This window comes from Phoca vitulina, unplaced genomic scaffold, assembly GCF_004348235.1.
Source record: "Phoca vitulina isolate PV1807 unplaced genomic scaffold, GSC_HSeal_1.0 scaffold44, whole genome shotgun sequence".
NCBI classification, from domain to species: domain Eukaryota; kingdom Metazoa; phylum Chordata; class Mammalia; order Carnivora; family Phocidae; genus Phoca; species Phoca vitulina.
In genome coordinates, this window is record NW_022589747.1 from 2,213,604 (window position 1) to 2,235,625 (window position 22,022).

The following is a 22,022-nucleotide window of genomic DNA, read 5'->3' on the forward strand; positions in this document are numbered from 1 at the left end:
CACCTGACCTCCCTCCTCCCTCACTGCTCCTGTCCTCCTGCTCAGAGACCCCAGCACAATCCCCTACCTCCCCCCACATCCATCTGACCTCCCTCCAACATTTCCAACATGGCCCGCTGAGCACTGAAGCCCAACCCTCCATTTCTGCCTTCCCCTGGTCTTCAGAAGAACCTCCCACTCATGTGTTCAGCCTCGTGTCCCACCGCCCAGCCCCTCAAACCCCACGTGCTTCCATGGGACCGTCCACGGCCTCCGCCATTCTGCAATCCTCTCCTGACCTGGAACACTGCAGGACCAGAGGCGGGGCTCACAGCCACCCCTCCCTGCGAACAGACTCTGCTCCATGAAGCCGCCTCTTCTAGAAGGGACCACAACATATTTTCACCATTTTTCCAGACACAGATACTCCCCTGACATTGGGGACTACCTCAGCAACACAAAGCAGATGCTCAGGAGGCTTTTGCTAAAAGAGTAAGGAGATTTTCATGATGACTTTGCCTGCGTTTGGACATGCTGTTTGCTCTCTCCGAGGAAGACCATTTCTGGAGAGCCCAGCCACACTTGTGACAACCCTCGTTTTCTTGGACAGAGCAGGTTGGAGGGACCGGGGCTGAGCTCCTGCTCCGAGGCAGGTGGGACATATGTCAGCCAACCACTCACCCTGGCAAGAGCGGTGTAGTTCCCGGGCTCCAGGAAGTAGCTGGGGACGGTGACGGTCTGCCTGTGGGTGCTGACAGCGGGGGGCAGGGGCACCGGCCACCCCTGGGAGTTCCAGAAGGTCCACGTGTAGGAGAGACCTCGGGATATGTCACAGAGGATCTCAGACTCGAATGTCACGCCCAGGGTCACAGGCTGAGACCTCCACACCTGCGGGTCAGAGAGAAAGCGGTCTCAAAACGTCCATTATGCCTAATGCCACAGAAGAGCATCTGGTGGCTCCGTGGGTTAAGTGACCAACTCTTGATTTCAGCTTGGGTCATGATTTCAGGGTTGTGAGATCAAGCCCAGCATCAGGCTCTGCGCTCAGCGGGGTGTCTGCTTGGGATTTCTCTCTCTCTCCCTCTGCCCCTCCCCTGCTCTTATTCTTTCCCTCTCTCTCTCTAAAACAAATAAATCTTGCTAAAAAATCATTTTAAAAAGCAACCAACGGAGAAAAAAGAACAGCATTTGCAAAATACATGACAGTTAATATTGTTTAAAATCACTAAGACATTTTTAATGTCTCCAATGGAAAAATGGGCAAAGACATACATGGGCAAACCACAAAATTTTCACTGACACTTTATTGTATGGTTTTGACTATGAACTCACATTAATGTTGTATATATTCAAAAATCAAATCAAAAAGCAAAAACAAAACCAACGGAAACCAAAAAGTTCTCTGATAATTGAGAGCCAAAACAAAGGAATGTAACCATATTTCAAGGAAGCAATAGAGAAGAGAAATATATTTCAAGTTACTTTAATGTGCAGTGTTGTGAGGATATATTCTAAGGGCCAAAGAACCACAGATAAATCTGAAAGCTCACAACGTAGTTTCATTTCTGGTGGAAGTACTGGTATTATTACTTTGAAAACATTTCACATATTTATTAGGAAAAGTGCTAATAAATAATGATGTTGATGTTCCAGACATTGAGATTTTAATTCAAGAGAATTCAAGCATAAAATGTTTCAAAAGCGTGTAAATTCTGCATACATAACGTTTCTAGGGGGGAAACAGCAGGTGAAATCACGACTTATTTTATGTCAAACGAGCTATCTCCTACCAGCGTACACTAAGGAGCTTGCACACGATGACGCCCCGGGGAACAGTGAACACCCCCAGCCGCCCATTCGGAGGCCCGGGGCTCCGTGGCGAGACGCCGCTTCCGGCGAGAAGGCAGCTATCAGCGGGCCAGGTAGAAGCGCTCCAAGACCAGCGGCGTGTGGTAGAAGGCACCAGACCCAGCCCGGAGCGAACCCGGCAGGCCCCCCACGGGCCGCTCGGAGCCATTACAGATCGTGTCTGCCACGGACCGGACAGCTAACAAAACAGCAATCACACGAAGACAGACAGAGGCTTCCTCTGTCCCCCTGTCTCCCACAAAGCACACACAACTCAGCCGTCACCAGCACAAGTGGCTGGCGCCCAACTGCTTACTCTAAAAGCTGAGAATTAAGGGAAAGATTCAAGCACTGTTTTCTTGCTTTTTTGAACAAACTGTATTTTAGCAAAACTTACAGGTCTAGCTGATGAGGAAAAGCTTTTTTTTTTTCCTGTTCTCTCTCCTTTTTGAAACAAAAAATTTTTGTGCATCCCACATCAAACAAACAATTGCATTAAGGAATTTTGGAGACAGGGCACCTGGGTGGCTCATTCGTTAAGCGTCTGCCTTCAGCTCAGGTCATGATCCCAGGGTCCTGGGATCGAGCCCCGCATCGGGCTCCCTGCTCAGCGGGAGGCCTGCTTCTCCCTCTCCCACTCCCCCTGCTTGTGTTCCCTCTCTCGCTGTGTCTCTCTCTGTCAAATAAATAAATAAAATCTTAAAAAAAAAAAAAAAAAGAAATTCTGGAGACAGAGCAATGGGACTATGAGCTAGGTTTAGATTATATTAAGAGATCATTGCTAATTGTTTTGATAACAGCATTCCCTGTAGGTAAGAAACCACCCTTAGTTTTTAGAGCTACACATTGAAGTACCTGGGGCTTAAATGTGCTGCAATCTGGGAAGGACTTCAGAATATTTCGGCAAAGAAAAGAACAGAGGAAACCAGTATGGTGACATTTTAGTGATCGCTCAACATGGCTGATGGTTCATCATACTCCTCTTTCTCCTTTTATTTATGTTTGAGAGTTTTTTTATAATAAGAATTGTAAAACGTAGTTCATAAATACGTGAACATAATGTAGAACATAAACACATGAAAAAGCACACTTGCTAACATTAATAAGCCAAAAGACAATGGTACGGGGGGATGTTAGTACCTACCAGTCACAACCCCACCCCTCCTAGCCAGTCTACCTCTCCCAGCCCCCTGTGCCCCCTGCACGGCCCCTAGAACGTGCCCACCTGGCCCACCGCCCGGCCTGACAGGATTCCCCAGGAACAAGATGGAGGGTGGTGGAGGGAGGATGGAGGAAGGATGAGGGTGGAGGATGGAGGGTGAAGGAGGGCTGAGGGATGGGTGGGGAGGGGGAGGAGGGCTGAGGGACAAGGGATGAGGGTGGAGGGTGGAGGAGGGCTGAGGGATGAGGGATGAGGGTGGAGGAGGGCTGAGGGATGAGGGCTGAGGGCTGAGGCAGGAAGGGGAGGAGCGATGAGGGATAAGGGATGAGGGTGGAGGAGGGCTGAGGGATGAGGGATGAGGGCTGAGGCAGGAAGGGGAGGAGCGATGAGGGATAAGGGATGAGGGTGGAGGGGAAGGAGGATGAGGATTGAGAAGGCCTGAGGGATGAGGGATGAGGGATGGGGGATGGGGGAAGAGGGCTAAGGGCTGAGGGTGGAGGATGGAGGAGGGCTGAGGGCTGAGGGGGGAGGGGGAGGAGGGAGGAGGGACAAGGGATGAGGGTGGAAGGTAGAGGAGGGCTGAGCAGGAAGGGGAGGAGGGATGAGGGACAAGGAATGAGGGTGGAGGGTGGAGGAGGGCTGAGGGATGGGGGAAGGGGGATGAGGGATGAGGGACGAGGGTGGAGGGTGGAGGAGGACTGAGGGCTGAGGGTGGAGGATGGAGGAGGGCTATTCCCTCTAGAACAGAACCCCCAGGTCACACAGCCAGTAATACTTTGGACCACATGCCAGGGACGATCCCCTGGGTCATGCTTAACCAGGGACAAGCCCCGTCCGGTGCCTCGACCTAAGAGCAGAGTCAGGAGTTAAACACAGACCCCTCTCCCCTGGGTCCAGGTCGCTCCCTGTCTGCCTGCCGGGGTCCCCCTTGATGTTCTGTCCATCTCCCCAACCCGGAGAGCCCCCTGCCTGTGCAGGTGTGTGCTGGCACGGTGGGGGCCTGGGTCTTGCCTATAAGGGGCCGTCACTGTCCCACAGGACCCACAGGGCCAGGAACCACCTGGGCCTTGCCCTGGGGGCTCTTCCGTGTGCCCCCGATCCCCACCGCCTCATCTGGGGCAGGAGGTGCCTGACCCCAGACCCCGGTCAGAGGCCCAGCACCTGCGTCTCGTGCTGGAAAGCACAGAACGAAGTCTGGAATTGCAGCTGAGTCCTGGCTTTGATCCCCACGTGTCATGGACACTTCTTCCCCAAAAAGGGAAACCTGCTCTACCCAGAGGCCTCAAAGGAACAAACGAAGCAAAATGCCACTCTCCGTTTCCTAACCCATAGTAGGCACTTGGGAGGGGACCGATCACGTCTTTGGGAGTTGACATCACATGAATCCAAACATTCCTTTCTCCTGAAAATGCTCGAGTGCTTTGCACAAGCCATTTTTAAAAAAATTTATTTATTTGAGAGAGAAAGCACGAGGAGGGGGAGAGGCAGAAGGAGAGGAAGAAGCAGGCTTCCCGCAGAGCAGGGAGCCCGATGCGGGGCTCGATCCCAGGACCCGGGGACCATGACCTGAGTTGAGGCATACACTGAACCGACTGAGCCCCCCAGGCCAGCCTCCACAAGCAATTTCTAAACATTTCCTCAAAGCAGGCCGAACAGAACACCAGAGTGACTGAGGCCATAAGGCCCCTTGGAGGCCAGGACGAGGCCCGCCCTCCACCTCGGCGCCAGGGCCCTCAGAAGCCCCGAGAGGCACCCCCTCGCGTCCAGTGCAGCAGGACCTCGGTCCCCGGAGCCCCGCCGTTCCCAGCACGGAGACGACCCCCAGGCCCAGCCCTACCTGCACCTTCCCCGGCCCCATGTTCTTCACAGGGGGCGGCTGGCAGGGCTCCCGCACGATGAACAGTTGCTTTCTCAGGGAGGTGGTGCTGACGTCATTGAAGGCAAGGACCTGGACGGTGAACTGTCCTTCCCTGCAAGGGCCACAGCACACAGGAATGAAGACACCCAGCCTGCCAGGCATCTGCCTCTCCTCCTCCACCTGCGTCATTAGAGGACTCGCTGGCCAGAGAGCCCATCCGTGAGAACAGAGGACACACGGGTCATGAGGTTGGTGTCCGCAGGGGCCATCTGCTGCCCAGTTAATACACCGGCTGCCCGCCCAGTGCGGGGCGAGCCGGATGCCCAGCTCCCAGGCCGGTGTCACCTGCTGATGGAGAAACAATCATTCCGGTGGAGACACCTCCCGGCGGCCATGACCTGGCCCCTCTGTGCACCATGGGGTGATGCACCCCGGCCCCTCAACTGGGAAGTCTGGGCATGATCTTCCTGCTCTGCTCCCTGAGCCTCAGGACCAGAGCACCACCCGCTGTCATGGCGCGTCCATAAGGAAGGCAGGTCCCGCTGACCCCAGCGCAGGCTGCGGTGCGTGTCCGTCCCCGAGCCACAGAGCACATTCCCAGGTCCCGGGCCCAGGTGCCCACCCGAGGGAGCCCACCCGGGCGCCATCGCTCAACTCCTTCCTCACGTGAACCCCCACCTCCCACGGAGAAGGCGCACAGTGAGAGCCAGTGACGGGGCCATGCGGGCACGTCCTCGCGCGTGGCGAGGCCACAGGGGCTCCTGAGGAAGTCCTGTGCCGAGGCACATCTGCCGTCTCCCTGCTGCTGCCGGCCACAGGGGCCTCGCTTCTGGGCCCTTCTGTACACGTTACCCGTCCATGACAGCAGCACGGACGGCGCCACGCCAGCCTGAGGCTCAGCTCCGTCCAGAGGTGTCCACAGCCTCGGCCACGGGCGCCCAGGGCGAGGGCTCACCTCCAGCCAGGGAGGAGGCTCAGGCTCGGACCTGGCTGGCCTGCCCTTCGTCACCCTCCTGACCTTGACAGCGGCGGTCCTGACGTTTGCCCGGTGGCTTCCCGTGGGCGCGCCCGCCTCCCCCAGGCAGGCCCAGCTGTGCTTGGATCTCCATAATGCTTCGTTCCAGGTAAACAGCAGGTGCTCAGTAAATGCCGGATTAAAGGACACGGCCCAAGCTCTTCAGGGGGACAGTGAGCCTCTGGCAGTCCTCCCGAGCACCTTCTAGCTCTGTCTGCCCTGCACCCTGCGTCCCACGGCCCTGTCCGTGTGTCCGGGCGCTCCAAGTGTCCGTTTCTCTGTCTCTCTTCAGTATCTGCCAACCGCATGCACTGCTAGGTCGGCTGAGGAGAACCGGGGCTCACACCTTGCAAAGGCCGTTCCGGCCGTCCCCGCAGAGCCGTGCTGGCCTGAGCCGCTCACCTGCTGTAGGCGTGACTAGCGGAGCTGTCCCCGGGGCCCACGGTGCCATCCCCGAAGTCCCACAGGAAAGTGACATCGGTGCCGAAGTTGAGTCTGCACTCAAAGGTCACGCTGGCGTTCAGCAGAGCCGAGGAGGGGCACACGAGCCGATTGGCGACGATTCTCCTCTGCGTCCTGATGCGGTGGGGCTCCGAGGCCACGCTGCCCCGCCCACTGGCAGCCCGCACCGTCACACTGTACCTGAGGTGGGACCGCCGAGGGGGCGGGAAGCGCAGGGGGGTGACGAGAGCGGGTCAGAGGTAGACAGCAGCCCCAAGAACGGCGGGGGAGGGTCGAGACAGTTTCACCCGCAGGGACTCCCCAGCCCTCATGGGTCCCCGCTTATGGGGGGGGGTGGCAGAGACGCCGGACTGCCCCTTGTCATTACGTAGTCACCTGCAGAGTGGCAGGGTCACGCTGTGACCCTTGCTTGCACGGGGACTGACTTAGGTGGAGGAGGTGGGATCTGATCGCAGGACCGCCAGTTCCAAAGCCCCACGCCCGCCCCTAGTTCAAGTGGGAGGGACTTCCTCGTCCTTTAGCCTTCCGTGTGCGTCCCCCCTGTTCACAGAAGCACTCCGAAATCATTCGAGTGGCATCTGGGGAATCTGCAGACGAGCTAAGGCCAAATGACGCCCATTTACTCACCACTGGGGGACACCAAGTCTTTTCTTAATGCTCCTGGACATTGTCTTCACGGGGGGACCTTCTCCGAACAACCACACGAACTCCAGGGGGGTCATTTCCTCGGTAACAGCCAGAAAAGTGATGTGGACATCGGTGGCGAACACGGTTCCGTTTGTGTAGACAGAGACGGCTGTGAGAGCGGGGGAGAGGCAGAAGCACTGGCGCGGAGGGCAGGGGCCGTGCTGGGACGCCCGCATCCTCACCTCCCACACGGTACGGCCGGGAGGGGGGGTCCCCAGCCCACACGTAGGGCTGCGGTGGGAACCCGCTGGGCAATTCTGGCCCCAGATCAAAGGCCACGCCGTAGCTCACAAAATGAGAGCGGCCATCCCTGTGAGTTCTCCTCAAAGGAGCACAGGACGGGGCCGGGGGCGTGCAGAGGATTCTGCACTGTGACCCACCCCACACCCTGAGGTCGAAGCCTCGACGCATGTGGCTTCTACAAAGCACGAGAATGAACTGCGGGTCAACACCAAGCTGGTTCAAGGGCAAATGCAAATCTCAGGGGAGCTAATCACAGCGTCCGGTGCTCCCGGGGCCCTTGTGGCCTCGACGGACCCGAACGAGCCTGGAATCAGAGCGCAGACGTACGCTGCATGCGATACCCGACCGTGACGCGGTGCTGGGCCTGGCCGCCCCCTGCTCGGCTCTGAGAAGTGAAGGCCACGTCCCCCGAGGGACAGGCTGGAAGTCGAAGTGAGACGGCGGTGCCTGAACGGACAACGAAACAAAACGAAACACACGTAAGGGCCTTAAAGTCCGGCCCTCCGTCTCACGCCGGGGGTGGTCAGTGTTTTCCGTCTTTTCCTTTCCCTCTCTGAATTCCAGTGAGTTCCAAGTTCTGGCGCACGAGACTTGGAGTCAGTCAGGCCTGCAGAACGTGGGCCTTGTCTGGAATGTCTCCGACATTTTAAGCGTTTTCTGCTCCCGAGACCTGCCCTGCGTGGAGTGAGCGTGTTCATCCCTTTGCTGGATGGCCTTGCCTTGGAAGGAGCTCCCTGACGGGCACGCGAAGGGCTGCTTACTGCACGAGGTTCCCAACGGGGCCCCGGGGCAAGCCTTGGGCTGGTAACCCCCCGGACACACAGTGCAAGGTGCCGCACATATGGGACACATGTGTGTGTGTGCGTGTGCACCAGGAGGGCGGCTACCAAACCACCTGCCGGGTCCCAGAGGAGGACTGGCATGTCTGGGAAGACTCAGAACAACCCATGTGTCCACATGAGGAAAGGAGGTGGGTCTTTTCTTCAAAGACTGTTGTCCTGTGTAGTTTTTCCCTTTAGAGGGAGAAAATGCTCATTTATAACAATGACCACACGGAGTAGGTGTTTCATTCATCTGCGCGTTAGAATTTCTGAAGGATAAATACCCCATGACTGAGAGTGACACCATCCCACGAGCAATACCTGAAGCTTCATTCTGGTGGGAATGCGGTATCAGGCCGCGGGAGGAAGCACACATAGGGATTTGCACGGGAACACCTCGTTCGCACGCATCCGTGCCAGACCCTCCGATTCTAACTCCTGACACAGAACGACCGGGGACAGGCTAAGCCCCCGCCCCCACACGTGTGTTCTAATTTCTTGGGGAGAGAGGCTCTCACAAGGCTAACTGCGTGGAAACCGTACGGTCAGTGTGGAGAACAAGTTACAAAGACCTCCAGGTGAGTGAGCGCATCTGGACACACGCCCACTGGCTTCCCCTTTTCCCCGCTTCTGGGAAACGTAACCCATCGCTCCATCCACTCAGGCCGAGCACTCTGGGATTGTCTTCGACGGGTGCCCACGACCCTTCCTTCCACATGCTGCTGACACTTGGCTGGGATTCTCCGTTCCCACCCCGCCGGCCCCCAAGCCCGGGGCCTCCCCTACAATGTTGAGCAGATGGGGAGCCCCTCGCCGGTGGCTGTGGGGCCCGATGGGAGTGAAGTGCAAGCAGAGCGCCTGGCCCCCCCGTGAGCACGCATCCATCCCCAGTGCCCGTGGGGCCTCATCTCTGTGCTTGGAGTTCCTGCCCAGCTGCCAGCCCCACATGCTCTCCCCACACCCGCTGGACCCCTCCCCAAGGCCCATGATGGATCCAACGCCTGCCCTAGAACTTCCTTATCCCGCGGTGATACACCTTCCCTCCTGACACCTCCCAGGCCCTGGCCACGCCCTTCGAGAGGCAGCACCACGTCCGAGGTCCTGTGTTTCCAACACAGACCTCGATGTCTTTCCTAGACCGTAAATCCTGAGACCAGGACTTGGTAGGACTTCATCTTCACGTGCCCCTCAGAGCACAGTACTGTGCAATCAGTGTGTCCTGAACGAGGCGGGGTAAAGGATGAGATGAATGCATGTCTGAGCTGAGAATCAGTTCGACCTGGATGTACCACCCGGCAGAGGCGGGTCTGGGCGTTCAGAATCTGCACGTGTCTCTTACCTCTCTGACCTGTGCTGCAGTCAGCAAAGACAAGAAGCCCGTCCTTGTGGATGCTGCTGGAATTCATGAACACGGACACGGTCGCAGGGCCGATCTCCACATAATAAGGCCCAAGCTCCTTTTCAGTTCCACAAAACTCGTTGTAGATACGTGCCTTGAGCACATAGACTCCTTCTGGAAAGAGACACAAGAGCGGCCACGTGATGAGCTATGAAGAGCACGTGCAGCACTGAATATCTGTGCAAAGGCAATGAGGGGTGAGTACTCTGGGAACGGACCCAGCACAGGTGGCTTTCTCTTGCAGGAGGGGCCACCTCATGGGCAGGGGACCCGTGCAGGGCATGTGACATGCAACAGGGCTCGGCATGTGCTTTCATGCTCCGCAGTCATGAACGTCTTAATAATTTGTGTTAACCAAGGGTGCCGCGTTCTCACATTGCCCTGGGCCCTGAGAACGACGCAGTAGAACATATTCACGAGGATGCAAACAGACACCGGCCAGCCCACAGCGAGGCAAAAGAATGCAGCGGTTGTGACGATCACAAACACACACGCACACACACGTGCACACAATGGCCTTCTATGAAGTGAGGGGTGGGCCACGAGGCGTGGGGCGGAGCCGGCTGGCGGGAGGGAAACAGAAACCAGAGAGCACGACAGGAGGGATCTGGAGGGAAAGCGAGAACGGTAAGCAAGATGAAATGAGCAGAAAGGATTCGAGAAGCAAAGGGACCTAGCACGTGCATGGCCAGTCTTCCATAAAGAAAGCTGAAATGCCAGCACAGAAACAGATTTAAAGACGTAATTTAAAAAAAAAATCTTTTCTGGGGATGCCTGGGGTGGCTCAGTTGGTTAAACGTCTGCCTTTGGCTCAGGTCATGATCCCAGGATCCCAGAACCCTGCTTCTCCTTTTCCCTCTGCCCCTACCCCCACTCATGTGCTCGCTCTCTCTCTCTCTCTGCTCTCTCTCTCTCTCAAATAAATAAAATCTTAAACAAAAATCTTTCCTGAAACGAAGGAAAACAAAGCATACTTACATATTGGAAAGGCACGCCATGCACCAGAGAGAGCTGACCTGGAACGGCCAGCACCGAGGCGTGTTTCCACAAAGTTACGGGACCGCAAATATAAACAATGACTTTGAGCCAAACACCAAGTCATCCCTACGGAGGAAACAGGAAGCTGACCGTAGATGCCCCACAGCGTGGCAAGTGTGAGGGTCACGCAGATGGCTCCCCAAAGCACGGAGGACTAAGATCCAGCCCCTGCATTTCTGAGTCTGTATGTCTGCGGCCGGAGAATCTGTACTTTATCCTGACATCAGATCCGGATGATGTCGGTCCAAGAACCCCACCTGGCCAGACTGGAGCAGAGAAACACCTCCATTCCTCGAGAAAAGAACGTGTGACCACGGATGGAAGAGCCAGCAAGTGGTCATTCACATATAACAACTTCGAATACGGAAGAAGTGGGAATCTTATTCCATGAGTCTTCCTAACACATCTATTCCAAAACATGCATCTGATAAAGGCTGCTATCCAAAACATATGAAGGACTCTCAACACTCAACAAATAAGCAAACAGACGGCCTGATTAAAAAGTGGACGGAGGAGCTCTGGATGGAGACGCATCACCCAAGGAGACAGTGAGACGGAGTACCACATGACAAGATGCTCCGCGTCCCACGTCAAAGCCGTGCACGCGGGAACCACACCCCTCGAGGACGGCCAGGATCAGCCCCGATGACACCCACTGCTGGCCAGCATGTGGGGTCCCAGGAGCGCTCGCTCACTGCTGGGGGGGATGCAGAACGGCCCAGCTGTGGGGCGCCCAGCCGGCTCAGTCGGAGGAGTGTGTGACTCTGGATCTCGGGGTTGTGAGTCGGACCCCCACGTTGCGGGCAGAGATGACTTAAATAAATAAATGCATAAACTTAAAAAAAAAATGGTGCAGCTGCTTTCGGGGACAATTGCGTGGTTTCTTTAAAACTAAATATACCCTTACTCTAGGATCCAGCAATCATGGGGGTGTGGGCCAGACAGGTGCTGGGCTATCTGCTGAGACAGGGTGCTGCCGAGGGGGAGGACACCCCGAATCCTGCCTCAGGCCAGGCCCCCTTCCTCCTCCTCACACGCTCTCACACTCACACGCACACACACACACGCGTTCCCAGCAGGGGTGTGATCACGAGGACCAGACGGAGGGTGAGCGCGGGTGCTGGGGACAGGAAGATGCCGGGAGCCAGCATGCCTGCTCTGTCGAGGGGCATGGGGCTACGGCAGCCCCACAACCCACCAGCTGTCATCGTTTCATTCCTAACACCGACCACATTTTAAGTCACAAAGACGACCTCGGCATTTTTTTTTTTTAAGCAAAATGGGAGAAAATATCCACTCATCATGATGGGCTGGAACTATGAATTAATAATGAAGCCAGAACACGAGAAAGGCCATACGACAGGTGGCGATTTTAAAACTTGAATAATAAATAATAATGTAAGCATCCAACTCAAAATGGAAATCTAGAACAAAAGCATTGTATAAGAGCAGGAAGAAGGCAGTAAAGATAAAAGCAGAAATTAATAAACTTAGGGGAGGAATGCAGTCAATGAAATTCAAAGACTGGTTCCTTTTTTTTTAAGATTTATTTATTTGAGAGAGAGAGAGAGAGAGAGTGAGCACGAGCGGGGAGGGACAGAGGCAGAGGGAGGAGCAGACTCCCCGCTGAGCAGGGAGCCCGATGCGGGGCTCGATCCCAGGACCCTGAGATCATGACCTGAGTCGAAGGAAGACACTCAACCGACTGAGCCCCCCAGGCGCCCCTGAGTATACAACTCTGGATTCTGGCTCAGGTCGTGGTCTCAGGGCCCTGGGATCCAGCCCCACATTGGGCTCCACACTCAGCAGGGAGTCTGATTCAGATTCTCCCTCTCCCTCTGCCCTCCCCCGCTCATCTGCTCCCTCTCTCTCCGTGTCTAAAGTAAATAAAATCTTTTAAAAATTAAAAATTAAAAAATTAAAAAAATTAAAAAGTCCTTGATAGGAACCCTCTTACACTGTTGGTGGGAATGCAATCTGGTGCAGCCACTCTAGACAACAGTATGGAGGTTCCTCAAAAAGTTAAAAGTAAAACTACATGATCCAGCAATTGCACTAAGAGGTATTTACCCAAAGGATACAAAAATACTGATTCAAAGTGACACATGAACCTCTATGTTTATAGCAGCATTATCCACAATAGCCAAACTACGGAAAAAGCCCCAATGTCCATCGACTGATGCATGGATAAAGAAGATGTGGTTATACATACACAATGGCATATTAGCCACCAAAAAGAATGAAATCTTGCCATTTGCAATGATGTGGATGGAGCTAGAAAGTATAATGCTAAATGAAATAAGTCAGTCAGAGAAAGACAAATACCAGATGATTTCACTCATATGTGGAATTTAAGAAACAAAACAAATAAGCAAAGGGGCAAAAAAAAAAAAAAAGAGAGAGAGAGAGATAGAGAGAAAGAGACAAACCAAGAAACAGACTCTTGACTCTAGAGAACACACTGCTGGTCACCAGAGGGGAGGTGGGTGGGGGATGGGGGAACAGGTGATGGGGAGGAAGGAGGGCACCTGTCGTGATGAGTACTGGGTGATGTAGGGAAGTGTTGAATTGCTATATTGTACACCTGAAGTAATATTACACGGTACGCTAACTGGAATTTAAAATAAAAAAATAAAAAATAAAAAAAGTCCTGATAAAGGAGGAAAGATGAGAAGCTCCTCAACATTCGAGAAGCTCTATCAGCCCCAAATCTGTTACCAAGCTGAATGGGCAACACCGAAAGCATCCTGAGACAAAGACGCCACTGTCATCTGTCCTCGGCCACCTTGTCTGGAAGTAGCAGCCACGCTGAGTGAGACAAGGATAGGACAGGTGTCAGCTTGGAGGTACAGGGATGGCGTGTACCCACGTGTAAATAATGTTCACGTAACTGACAAACACTAAGGAGTAAGCTTCATGGTGACTACATACAACGTGACAATTCAGAGCGATAGAGGGGTACAAAATTAATAGTCAATACCAGCAACTCTTCTACATCCCATTGACAACCCACTTGAAGAGAAAATGAAAGAAAAGATCTCATATACCCCAGCACGAAAAGTAAAACCTCCTCTGAGAAACGTGCACTTTCCATATGAAGACATTTTTAAATGCTTCTAGAGACACAAGGAAGACTTGGACAGAGAAAGGTATTTTCATGAGAGGGGAGATTCTTGAGCATAAACAGTCTGCAGAAATCAATTCGTGAATTTAACATTATTTGAATAAAAATGCCAATAAGATGTCTTTACGCGAGCCAGTGGGAGTCTAAAGTCCACGTGGAAAAATGGACAAGTGAAAATAACCAGAATAATTTTAGAAAAGATGAGTAATGAAGGGGGGCCCAGCTGCATGGACAGCAGAACCCACCCCACAAGCAGGGGTGGGGAGGGAGGGCTGGGGGTGGACGACAGGGGCTGGGGGTGGCCGGCAGAGGCTGGCGCTCTCCAGATCCCTGGGGGCAGGGCCAGCAGTGCCCAGGGGTGGCCATTCAGAGAAAAATAAAATGCAATCTGCCCCCTCAGACTCGTCACCAGAATGCATACTCCAACGTACTAAATATTCAACTGTGTGGAACAGAATCATACAAATACTGCAAGATACCATGATAGAATTCTTTTGCAAACTTGGATTAAGGAAGGGATTTCTCTCTATGACATAAAACCCAGAAACCATATAAGAAAAGAGAAAGTATACTTAAAAATTAAAATTGCTGGGGCGTCTGGGTGGCTCAGATGGTTAAGCGTCTGCCTTCGGCTCAGGTCGTGATCTCAGGGTCCTGGGATCGAGCCCCACATCAGGCTCCCTGCTCAGCAGAGAGCCTGCTTCCCCCTCTCCTTCTGCCTCTCCCCCTGCTCATGCTCTCTCTCTCTCTCTCTCTGTATCTCTGTGTCTCAAATGAATAAATAAAATCTAAAAAATAAAAAATAAAAAAATTAAAAATTAAAAAAAATTAAAATTGCTGCAGGAAAGGAAAAAAAGCTGTAAGCAAAGCCCAAACACAAATGACAAATGAGAAAAACATTCATTGCAGCTTATACCTGATGAAAAGGACTAATTTTCATGATTACTAAAAGTGCTCATACAAACAGCATATCAGGTTGAACCACGAAAGTACCCTTCTTCTTGGTAAAATACGGCAAATGTTGGCACTTTCGTGGGATTGAACCTAGTAAGAGGCAAATTAAAACTGCAGAAAGACGTTTTCACCTTTTACACTGATGTCTACACTGCTCCGGGGACTGTAAACCAGCCAACCCTTCCTGGGAGCAATTTAGCAACAACCAGCAAATTACAAATGAACCTAGCATTTGAGGCAGTAATTCCTCTTTTCTATGAAACAGCACACACATGCACGTTGTGTGCAATATTGAAAGATTAGGAAACAACCTCAAGGTCTACCCGTAAAAGAACGGTGAGGCAGATTTGGGGCACTGCACTGCCGGGCCCCTCGGCACCCACAGGCACGCGTGGGAAGAGCTCTGGATGCGGACGAGCACGAGCGAGCACGTGAGCGACAGGGAGCGGGGCTCCGCCTGGTGCACGTGTGTGTGTTCCAGAAAGATCACAGGGGTAGTGCACACGCATGAGACATCTCAGAGATAGAGAGTGGTGCTGCCTGAGAGGGGGCGCCCGTGACCACACGCCTCCCTGTAAGGTGCGGGTTGGAACTTCGAGAATGTACCATATTCAAAAAATAATTTAAAAAAATAAAAGCGAGCAGACAGTGACATGGTGCTGGTGAGCAGGACAAGGTTGGAACTGACCCGCTCCCACCCCCCAACATCAGCGCTGGGGGCTTCTCCATGAAGACGGGTTCCAGCACCAAGACGTCTGGAGAAAAATGGTTTTTGTGACTTTGTCTAAATGCAAAGAGTTTGACAGTTTAGTGCAGAAGATTAAGCGTGCAATGTCGTGTGTATGTGTGACCCACAGGACAGTGTCAGCGACTCACACCAAAGCTCAGAGCTTTCCCGTGGCGGGGGTCACCGGCTCACTAGGTGTGTGACCTCAGGACAAATCCCTGCCCCTCTGGCCCTCCCGTGCTCCTCCAGATGGAGAACAGGGCCGATGGCGGGATTCAGTGAGGAACAGTGTACGGCAGCGGGCCCAGTGCGGGCTCCTGGGCCTTCGTCATCAGAACACGCACGCACGGGGGGCCGGGGGGGGGCAGGGGGGGCAGGGGGCGCCAGGAACGAGTGGGGTCTCCTTTCGGCCCCAGTGTGGCCAGCGCCATCTCTGGGGTCTCGCCACACCTGCACTCCCCGCCTGGGTTCAGACCTGACACCGAGCACCCTACCTTTCCCGAACTGGTGGTAGGCGGTGACCGCCGCTCCTCTGGTCACATTGCAGATCGCCACTGGAACCCCAGAGCTGTCCCCAAAATCCATCACCAGACACAGAGCTGCTTGGGAAGCCACCTGGCCCCGGAAGCCCAGACTCGGAGGCGCCTGGGCGTCCGCGTCTGGGACGGCACGGATGGCGGGATCCACTGTGTCAGCAGGAACTTGCACGGAGATGGCCCCAGGGTGACACTGAGCAAGGGGACAGAGCTGCTTGGGACGAGGCCAGGACGCTGAGTCACTGTGGCCGAGGGAGCTGTGGGGAGAGAGGAGGGACAGCTTCAGAGAACACAACGGTCCAACCGGGAGGGACGCAGACCGGAGGGGAGCAAGCTCTGTGGAGCCTGACGGCAGGGCTTACTCTCCCTGGCTCCCATAGTGGGGTCCCGGGCCCAGTGGCAGCAGCATCAGCGGGCCCTGGTGAGAAATGCAAGGTACGTGGAGTCAGAAGCCCCGCGTGGGCCCGCAAGCCCGAGGGGACGCTGAGGAGGGGACGCTGAGGGCACCTACCATCTGAGAGCCCCCGCTCCGGCTGCATTAATCCCAGCCGCGATGCAAATGCCCTCCCTCATCGCTGAAGGAAGGGCCCTATAAGGTACGCTCCCCGGAAGTCACTACCTCTGACAGTTCTGTGAAAACGCCCGACGTGGGCTGGGCACCAGCCTTTCCACCGGCGGCCCTTCCTGCTGTGAGCGCCCTGCCTGTCCGCTAGGAACACGCAATCATTCACAGCTCCAGTCTGGATGGGCGTGTGCCCAACCCGAAATACAAAGCCCACCCAGTAACGTGGGCTCTGGTGGGGAAAACAATGGCCAGCTGTGTGGTCCAGGGCACTGGGACTGAACTGGTCACAAATGCAACCACCACTAGGTGAACAGGGAGACAGTGAAGTCGCCAGCCCACGGGGCGTGCCTCCAGAACCGGGGTCTAGGGCGGACGCAGGCCTCCCCGCCACCCTCACCCTACCTTCCCGGTAAGGTGGGAAAAGGTGCGGTCGGAGTGTGGGTCTGAACAGACGCAGCCACCCAGATGGGGGTCCCCATCGTAACGGTGGCCGCCGTGACCTCGGTCCCTGGAAGCTGCTCCGGGGCCACGTCCTCTGCAGAGCGCTGCCGTCCCGGGAGACAGGCGGGGATCTGCGTGCTCACGCTGCGGGAGCCCACTGCGGGACAGGTGCACTGGAATTTAAGAGGTGAATGAGTAAGGGGTCATGACGGGGCCTAGGGTGCCATCGGTCAGCGCTGGTCTCCGCACGGTCGGGAAGCTGGAGAATAAAGGGTCCCCGTGAGGCTGCGGGCTCCCTCATCCAGGTGGGTTAGCGCAGGGTGGCCCCATGCATTGCAGACGGGGTGCGGGAGAGGGTTCACACCAGCCGGCACAGTGGCCAAGGGCACACCGGCGGCAACCACCGGGAGCCTGGGGAGACATCGCTGTCCCGAGTTCACGCTGCTCCCGGCGAAGCGACCACGAATGAGCTCCTTTATAGGGTCAGCTACACATCAAAGGGGACGGCTGAGCGGGGATGCTCTTGCAGACATCAAAAATGCGGTGCACATTTTCCATTAGTGAGGATCCAGTTCATATCACACTTTCAAACCGGCTGAGCAGCGTCCGAAGGACTAGCAGCTGGAAATACGGCTCGCCCCCAAGGCCCAGGGCTGCCTGACCCACCAGCAGCTTTCCGGAGATGTTCCCCGACGCCAGGCAGACACACCCACCTGGAGAAGACCACAGAGGTCACCGCTGGCTCTCCCAGCCGCACACATCTGTCGGCCACAGGGGCCACTGCTGCCCCAGAAGCTTGCCATTGTCACAGAGGGTCCCCGGGAGTTTCTGGATACGAAGGGGAAAAGGCAGAGACAGGAAGGCTGGCCGTGCTTCGCTCACTCGTGTGGCCATGAGACCACGGGAGGCCTCTCTGTGACCCGCACCTGCTCATCGGCGGCCCGGGTGACACCGGGGTGTCTGCAGGTAGAAGCTGAACCCGCAAAGGCTGCACCAGCGTTCTGGGAAGGAGTGTCACCGAGGAGGAGCATACTTAAGGCCATTTACTAACATCTGTCCCCAGCTGGGACCCCGCCTCAGATGGCTCACCCAAAGGGCGGTCACTGTCCTAACGTGCTCTGCCATCCAGGGACGGCTGCCTGGGCTCGGGTCACAGGGAGCTGTCCCCTGAGGCAGAGCCAGGCCTCTGCAGGATTCACCTGTGACTCGGGGCTGCTCCCGTGCATGGCGGCAGCTCACCGAGTCTGGTGCCCTCCAAGGTTCTGTGAATGGGATGCGAGGGGCATGACCACAGCCAGCAAGGACGAGGACCTCTTAGAGGGTCCCCTTCATGTCCCATGTCACAGGACCCCGTTTACCTCGACCCGTGGGCCCTACAGGAGGGATGTGCCGAGGCCGGTCAGGGCCAGGGCACTCAGACACGGACGCCGTCCCCCTCCTCTGCTACAGGGCCGAGTCCTTGTCCTGGGGCCGGTGAAGCTGAACATCTCTGGCCCAGGCTGTCCTAACGCTGGGCAGGAAGTATGTGGGCTCCGGGCGCCCAGCTTCCAGCTGTGATAATGGCACAAGGGGCCCAGACTTCAGATCACAGCACAAATGCCACAGGGCCCGTGAGCCCAGGCCCTCCCTGTCCGCACAGGGTCACCCGTTCTCTCCATCCAGGGGCTCTCCAGCCAGTCAAGCCAGCCGTCCTCCCGCGACACAGTTCCTAGTCCGCTTGTCCTGGCTGCTGGCTTCCTACCCGTTCCCATATCCCTTCAGCTGTTAACGCAGTGATGTTCCTTAAAACCCCCAGGTCTCCACTGAGCACACACAGCCTCCAGAGGACGGACAGGGAGCGCCTCCCCAGAGTGCTGCTCTGCTCAAACCTGTTTCCAGAGTTTTCCGGGAGGAAGGCCCCCTCCCCCGACGCGTGCGCAGCTGAGACTGGCTGCCCAGCACCCCTGCTTGGTGCAGCGGAGGACCAAGGATGCCCGCGGCCCGCTGAGGGCCTGGTGGCGCACAAGAGCACGAATTCCAACCGGGGGTTTCTCTCTAGCAGAACACGTTTACTTACACACCGGCTAAGTTCCAAAATCGCTCCGCAGCAACCAACCCCGAAGTTCCTCACTGGAGGAAGACGGAGTCTTCAGCTGGGGCCCCAGAGGAGCGTCAGTCCGCCCAGTGACCTGTACCAGCCGGACGGGCCGGAGCTACCACACCTGCAAGGCGGACGCCCGGACGGTCCCCCCCAGGGGAGGAAGGCTACGGTCGGCACAGAGGACTCCAGACACCACAGCCCTGGGCCACGCGCCCAGGCACACGGCTCACAGGCCACCTGGCAGGTCCCACTCGCCCCAGGACTGCAGCCAGCAGTGAGGAGGGGCTGGCGGAGCCGGGACGAGGACAGGTGTGGGGAGCAGGGCCCTCTTTGGCTTTGTTCTTCTGGGTTTTCCTACAGTGGCTGACCTGCCGTGTCCCCATAGTCGCCGGTCGGACCAGGCCTGGGTCCCCTGCCGTGTGCGTGTGCTCTGTGAGGGTGGGCCTCCACCCGCCCCCCCAATCTGCTCTCTGCAGTGTTAGGGCAGCGGCTGAGGCCCGGCGGGGCGACGCGGGGACACAGAAGGCCACGTGCACCCGCTCCGTGCGCGTGACAAGTCTGAGTCACACATAAACCTGACCTCCCTGCGGAAGCCTGCCGGCCTACAGCCGCAGAGCCGAAATCTTCTGCACGCCCACTCCTCCTCCCCTGCCGGCCCTCCCTGGCCTCCCCCGCTCCGGTAGCAGTGGGGTAGACTGCCTCGGGTCCCCGCCCTGCCGGGGACTTGTACTCGCACCCGAGGGACACCAACCGCTCCTGAGAGAGGCTTCAAGGGCCGTCAGGAGGTGCAACTGTTGATCTGCACCCAGCTTGCCCTCAGCCAGACCCCAGAAGGAAGAGGCCGCGGGGGCAGGGCCTCATCTAGGCACAGGGGACACAGAAAAGGGCCTCTGTCACCAGGGGCAAGCCCCACCGGGACAGAGCGGCTTGTCCCAGCAGCGCTGCCGGCAGGGCTGGGTACCTGTCCCTACAATCCATCCGCCTTCCCCAAACGGGCCACGTTCCCCCCTGTGCTGGGATGACTCCTTCCCTGGCTCCACCTAACGGACCTCCGGCTCACTCTCCAAGCTCAGTCCCCAGTCCAAGGCCTTCCCAACTCCGTGGGCACAGCCGACACCCCCCGTGCATCTCCGTAGAGTCAGAAGGGCCCCACATTGCCCTATTTGCTGTTTGGATTACGCTTCCCTCCTGCACTGGATTGAGGGTCCCCCAGCTGAGGACAGGATCTTATTAGTCTCTGTAACCCAAATTCTGCCTCGTAGGGTGAGGGCTTCAATAATGGTGGGGTTTTGTGGGGAAGGAGGAATCGTGCAAATAAATGGAGAGCAGGTGCATTGAGGTCCCTGGGGAGACCTGGGGAACACGGCTGTTCCAGCAGCCTGGCAGGTGGGCCACACGGGGCCGGGGGCAGGGGGGGCTCGCATCAGTGAACATGGTGGAAATGCGCTAATCACCAGGAAGGACAAAGAAACGTCTGTATCCGGGCACCCGGTGTTTCCTTGTTTTCTGTATGCGTCAATGTTTAATTTTCATTAGGGTGAGTAAAACCATAGATTTCCGGATTACCATGAGGTCCAAGAGCACGCCACGTGTTTTTAGAAGCACACTCACTTCCAATTTTTGATGGCCCAATGCTACTTTCTTATTGTGGCAAAAAAAATAATAATAACATAAAATCGACTGTCTTTCTCATTCTGAAATGTACACTTCATCAGTGCTTGGTACCTTCCTGGTGTTGTGAAACATACCCCAAGGATTTTTCATCCTAAACATCCCGCGGACCCTAAACCCTGCACCCACTGAACACCGGGTCCTCGGTCCCCACCCTCCACCCTGGCACCCACTATCCATCCTCCGTCTCTAGGAACTCGGCTGCTCTAGGGGCCTCATGCACATGGAATCCTGCAATATCCACCCTTCCATGACTGGCTTGTTCCACTTAGCACCCCGGGCTCAGGCTCCCTCTGATGCCACTGTTTTCAAGTTTACCCGTGTCACACCCGCGAGAAGACCAGTCACCCATTCTTCCTTCCACCAAGATCGGTGTTCTGTGCACTCTGCAACCTCCCGCACCCCAGACGGCGCTCCAGAGCTCACCCCGGCCCGGGCAGGTCCTCGCTCGCATGCCCGTGTGCAGAGCAGAGCTCCACTGGGGCTCGCAGACATACCTCTCGGCATGGTCACCCCGATCCGAAGCAGCCCACGTCCTCTTGCTGACAACACTTAACACTGCTCTGCTGGTTGTTTCCAAAATGTTCTGGGAGGGGGACAAACAGTAGTAACTTGAGAGCTGCTTATAAGAACCCAGTGAATTTGGGAAAGTAACACTATTTCACTCACAGGACAGCAGCCAGCCCTGCTGGGCTGTAGAGAACGGGCAGAGAACAAAGCAGGCTAGCCCTCTGTCCCCCCGGAGCCCATGGTCTCGGGGTCATGGGGAGCCAGCTGGAGAGCAGGAGAGCTGTGGACACCAGGAAGGTAGGGGGTCCCGGGGGAGGCAGGAAGGTCTGATGGGGTCTTCAAACCTGGGACTCTGCATGTCCTTCTGAATGAGACAGAGGTGTGAGCACCCGAGTGGCATAATCTGACCCATGGCCTGGCCACCATACTGAAAAAGGATGTGAGAGGCAAGAATCCCAAGGGAGATATTCTGAATTGGCTCTCAATTCAGACATTGCATCGGCCCTAGAGACACGAGTGGCTCTGTTCCCAGGGCTGAAATGGGTAAGGCAGCACCACTGGGCACCCCGATGGAATCCTTCCGAGAGGCAGGGCGCCGTCGGACATGTGTCAAACTAACCAGCACAGACCTCCTTGATTTACGGGGGGGCTGCATCCAGATGAACTCATCGTAAGTTAAAAACACTGTTAAGTGGAAAATGCATTTGACACACCCAACCTCCCGAACATCACAGCTTAGCCTGGCCCGCCTTCACTGTGCTCAGAACACTTCATGAGCCTACGTTGGGCAAAATCCTTGAACACAAGGCCTATTTTATAGTAAACTTTTGACTCTCTCCTGTAAGTGACTGAATGCTGTACTGAAGGTGAGGACCAGAGCGGCTGCGTGGGAGCAGAGGGTT

General features: G+C 55.9%; 1 protein-coding gene across 1 annotated transcript in view; it reads right to left on the reverse strand.

Annotated features, from left to right (window-relative positions):
- The window catches only part of PKD1L1 (polycystin 1 like 1, transient receptor potential channel interacting), a 111,384-nt gene extending 93,299 nt beyond the window's left edge, over window positions 1-18,085 (reverse strand). The window contains exons 1-13 of the mRNA XM_032430500.1: window positions 18,059-18,085; window positions 17,786-17,860; window positions 17,660-17,687; window positions 17,444-17,572; window positions 17,224-17,346; window positions 16,821-17,016; window positions 15,812-16,110; window positions 9,415-9,588; window positions 7,582-7,701; window positions 6,952-7,120; window positions 6,265-6,504; window positions 4,827-4,959; window positions 661-867 (exon numbers count right to left, since the gene is read on the reverse strand). Coding sequence (XP_032286391.1) covers window positions 661-867; window positions 4,827-4,959; window positions 6,265-6,504; window positions 6,952-7,120; window positions 7,582-7,701; window positions 9,415-9,588; window positions 15,812-16,110; window positions 16,821-17,016; window positions 17,224-17,346; window positions 17,444-17,572; window positions 17,660-17,687; window positions 17,786-17,860; window positions 18,059-18,085 — 1,920 coding nt within the window. The remainder of the gene's footprint in view (window positions 1-660; window positions 868-4,826; window positions 4,960-6,264; window positions 6,505-6,951; window positions 7,121-7,581; window positions 7,702-9,414; window positions 9,589-15,811; window positions 16,111-16,820; window positions 17,017-17,223; window positions 17,347-17,443; window positions 17,573-17,659; window positions 17,688-17,785; window positions 17,861-18,058) is intronic.
- Between the last annotated feature and the right edge of the window lie 3,937 nt (window positions 18,086-22,022).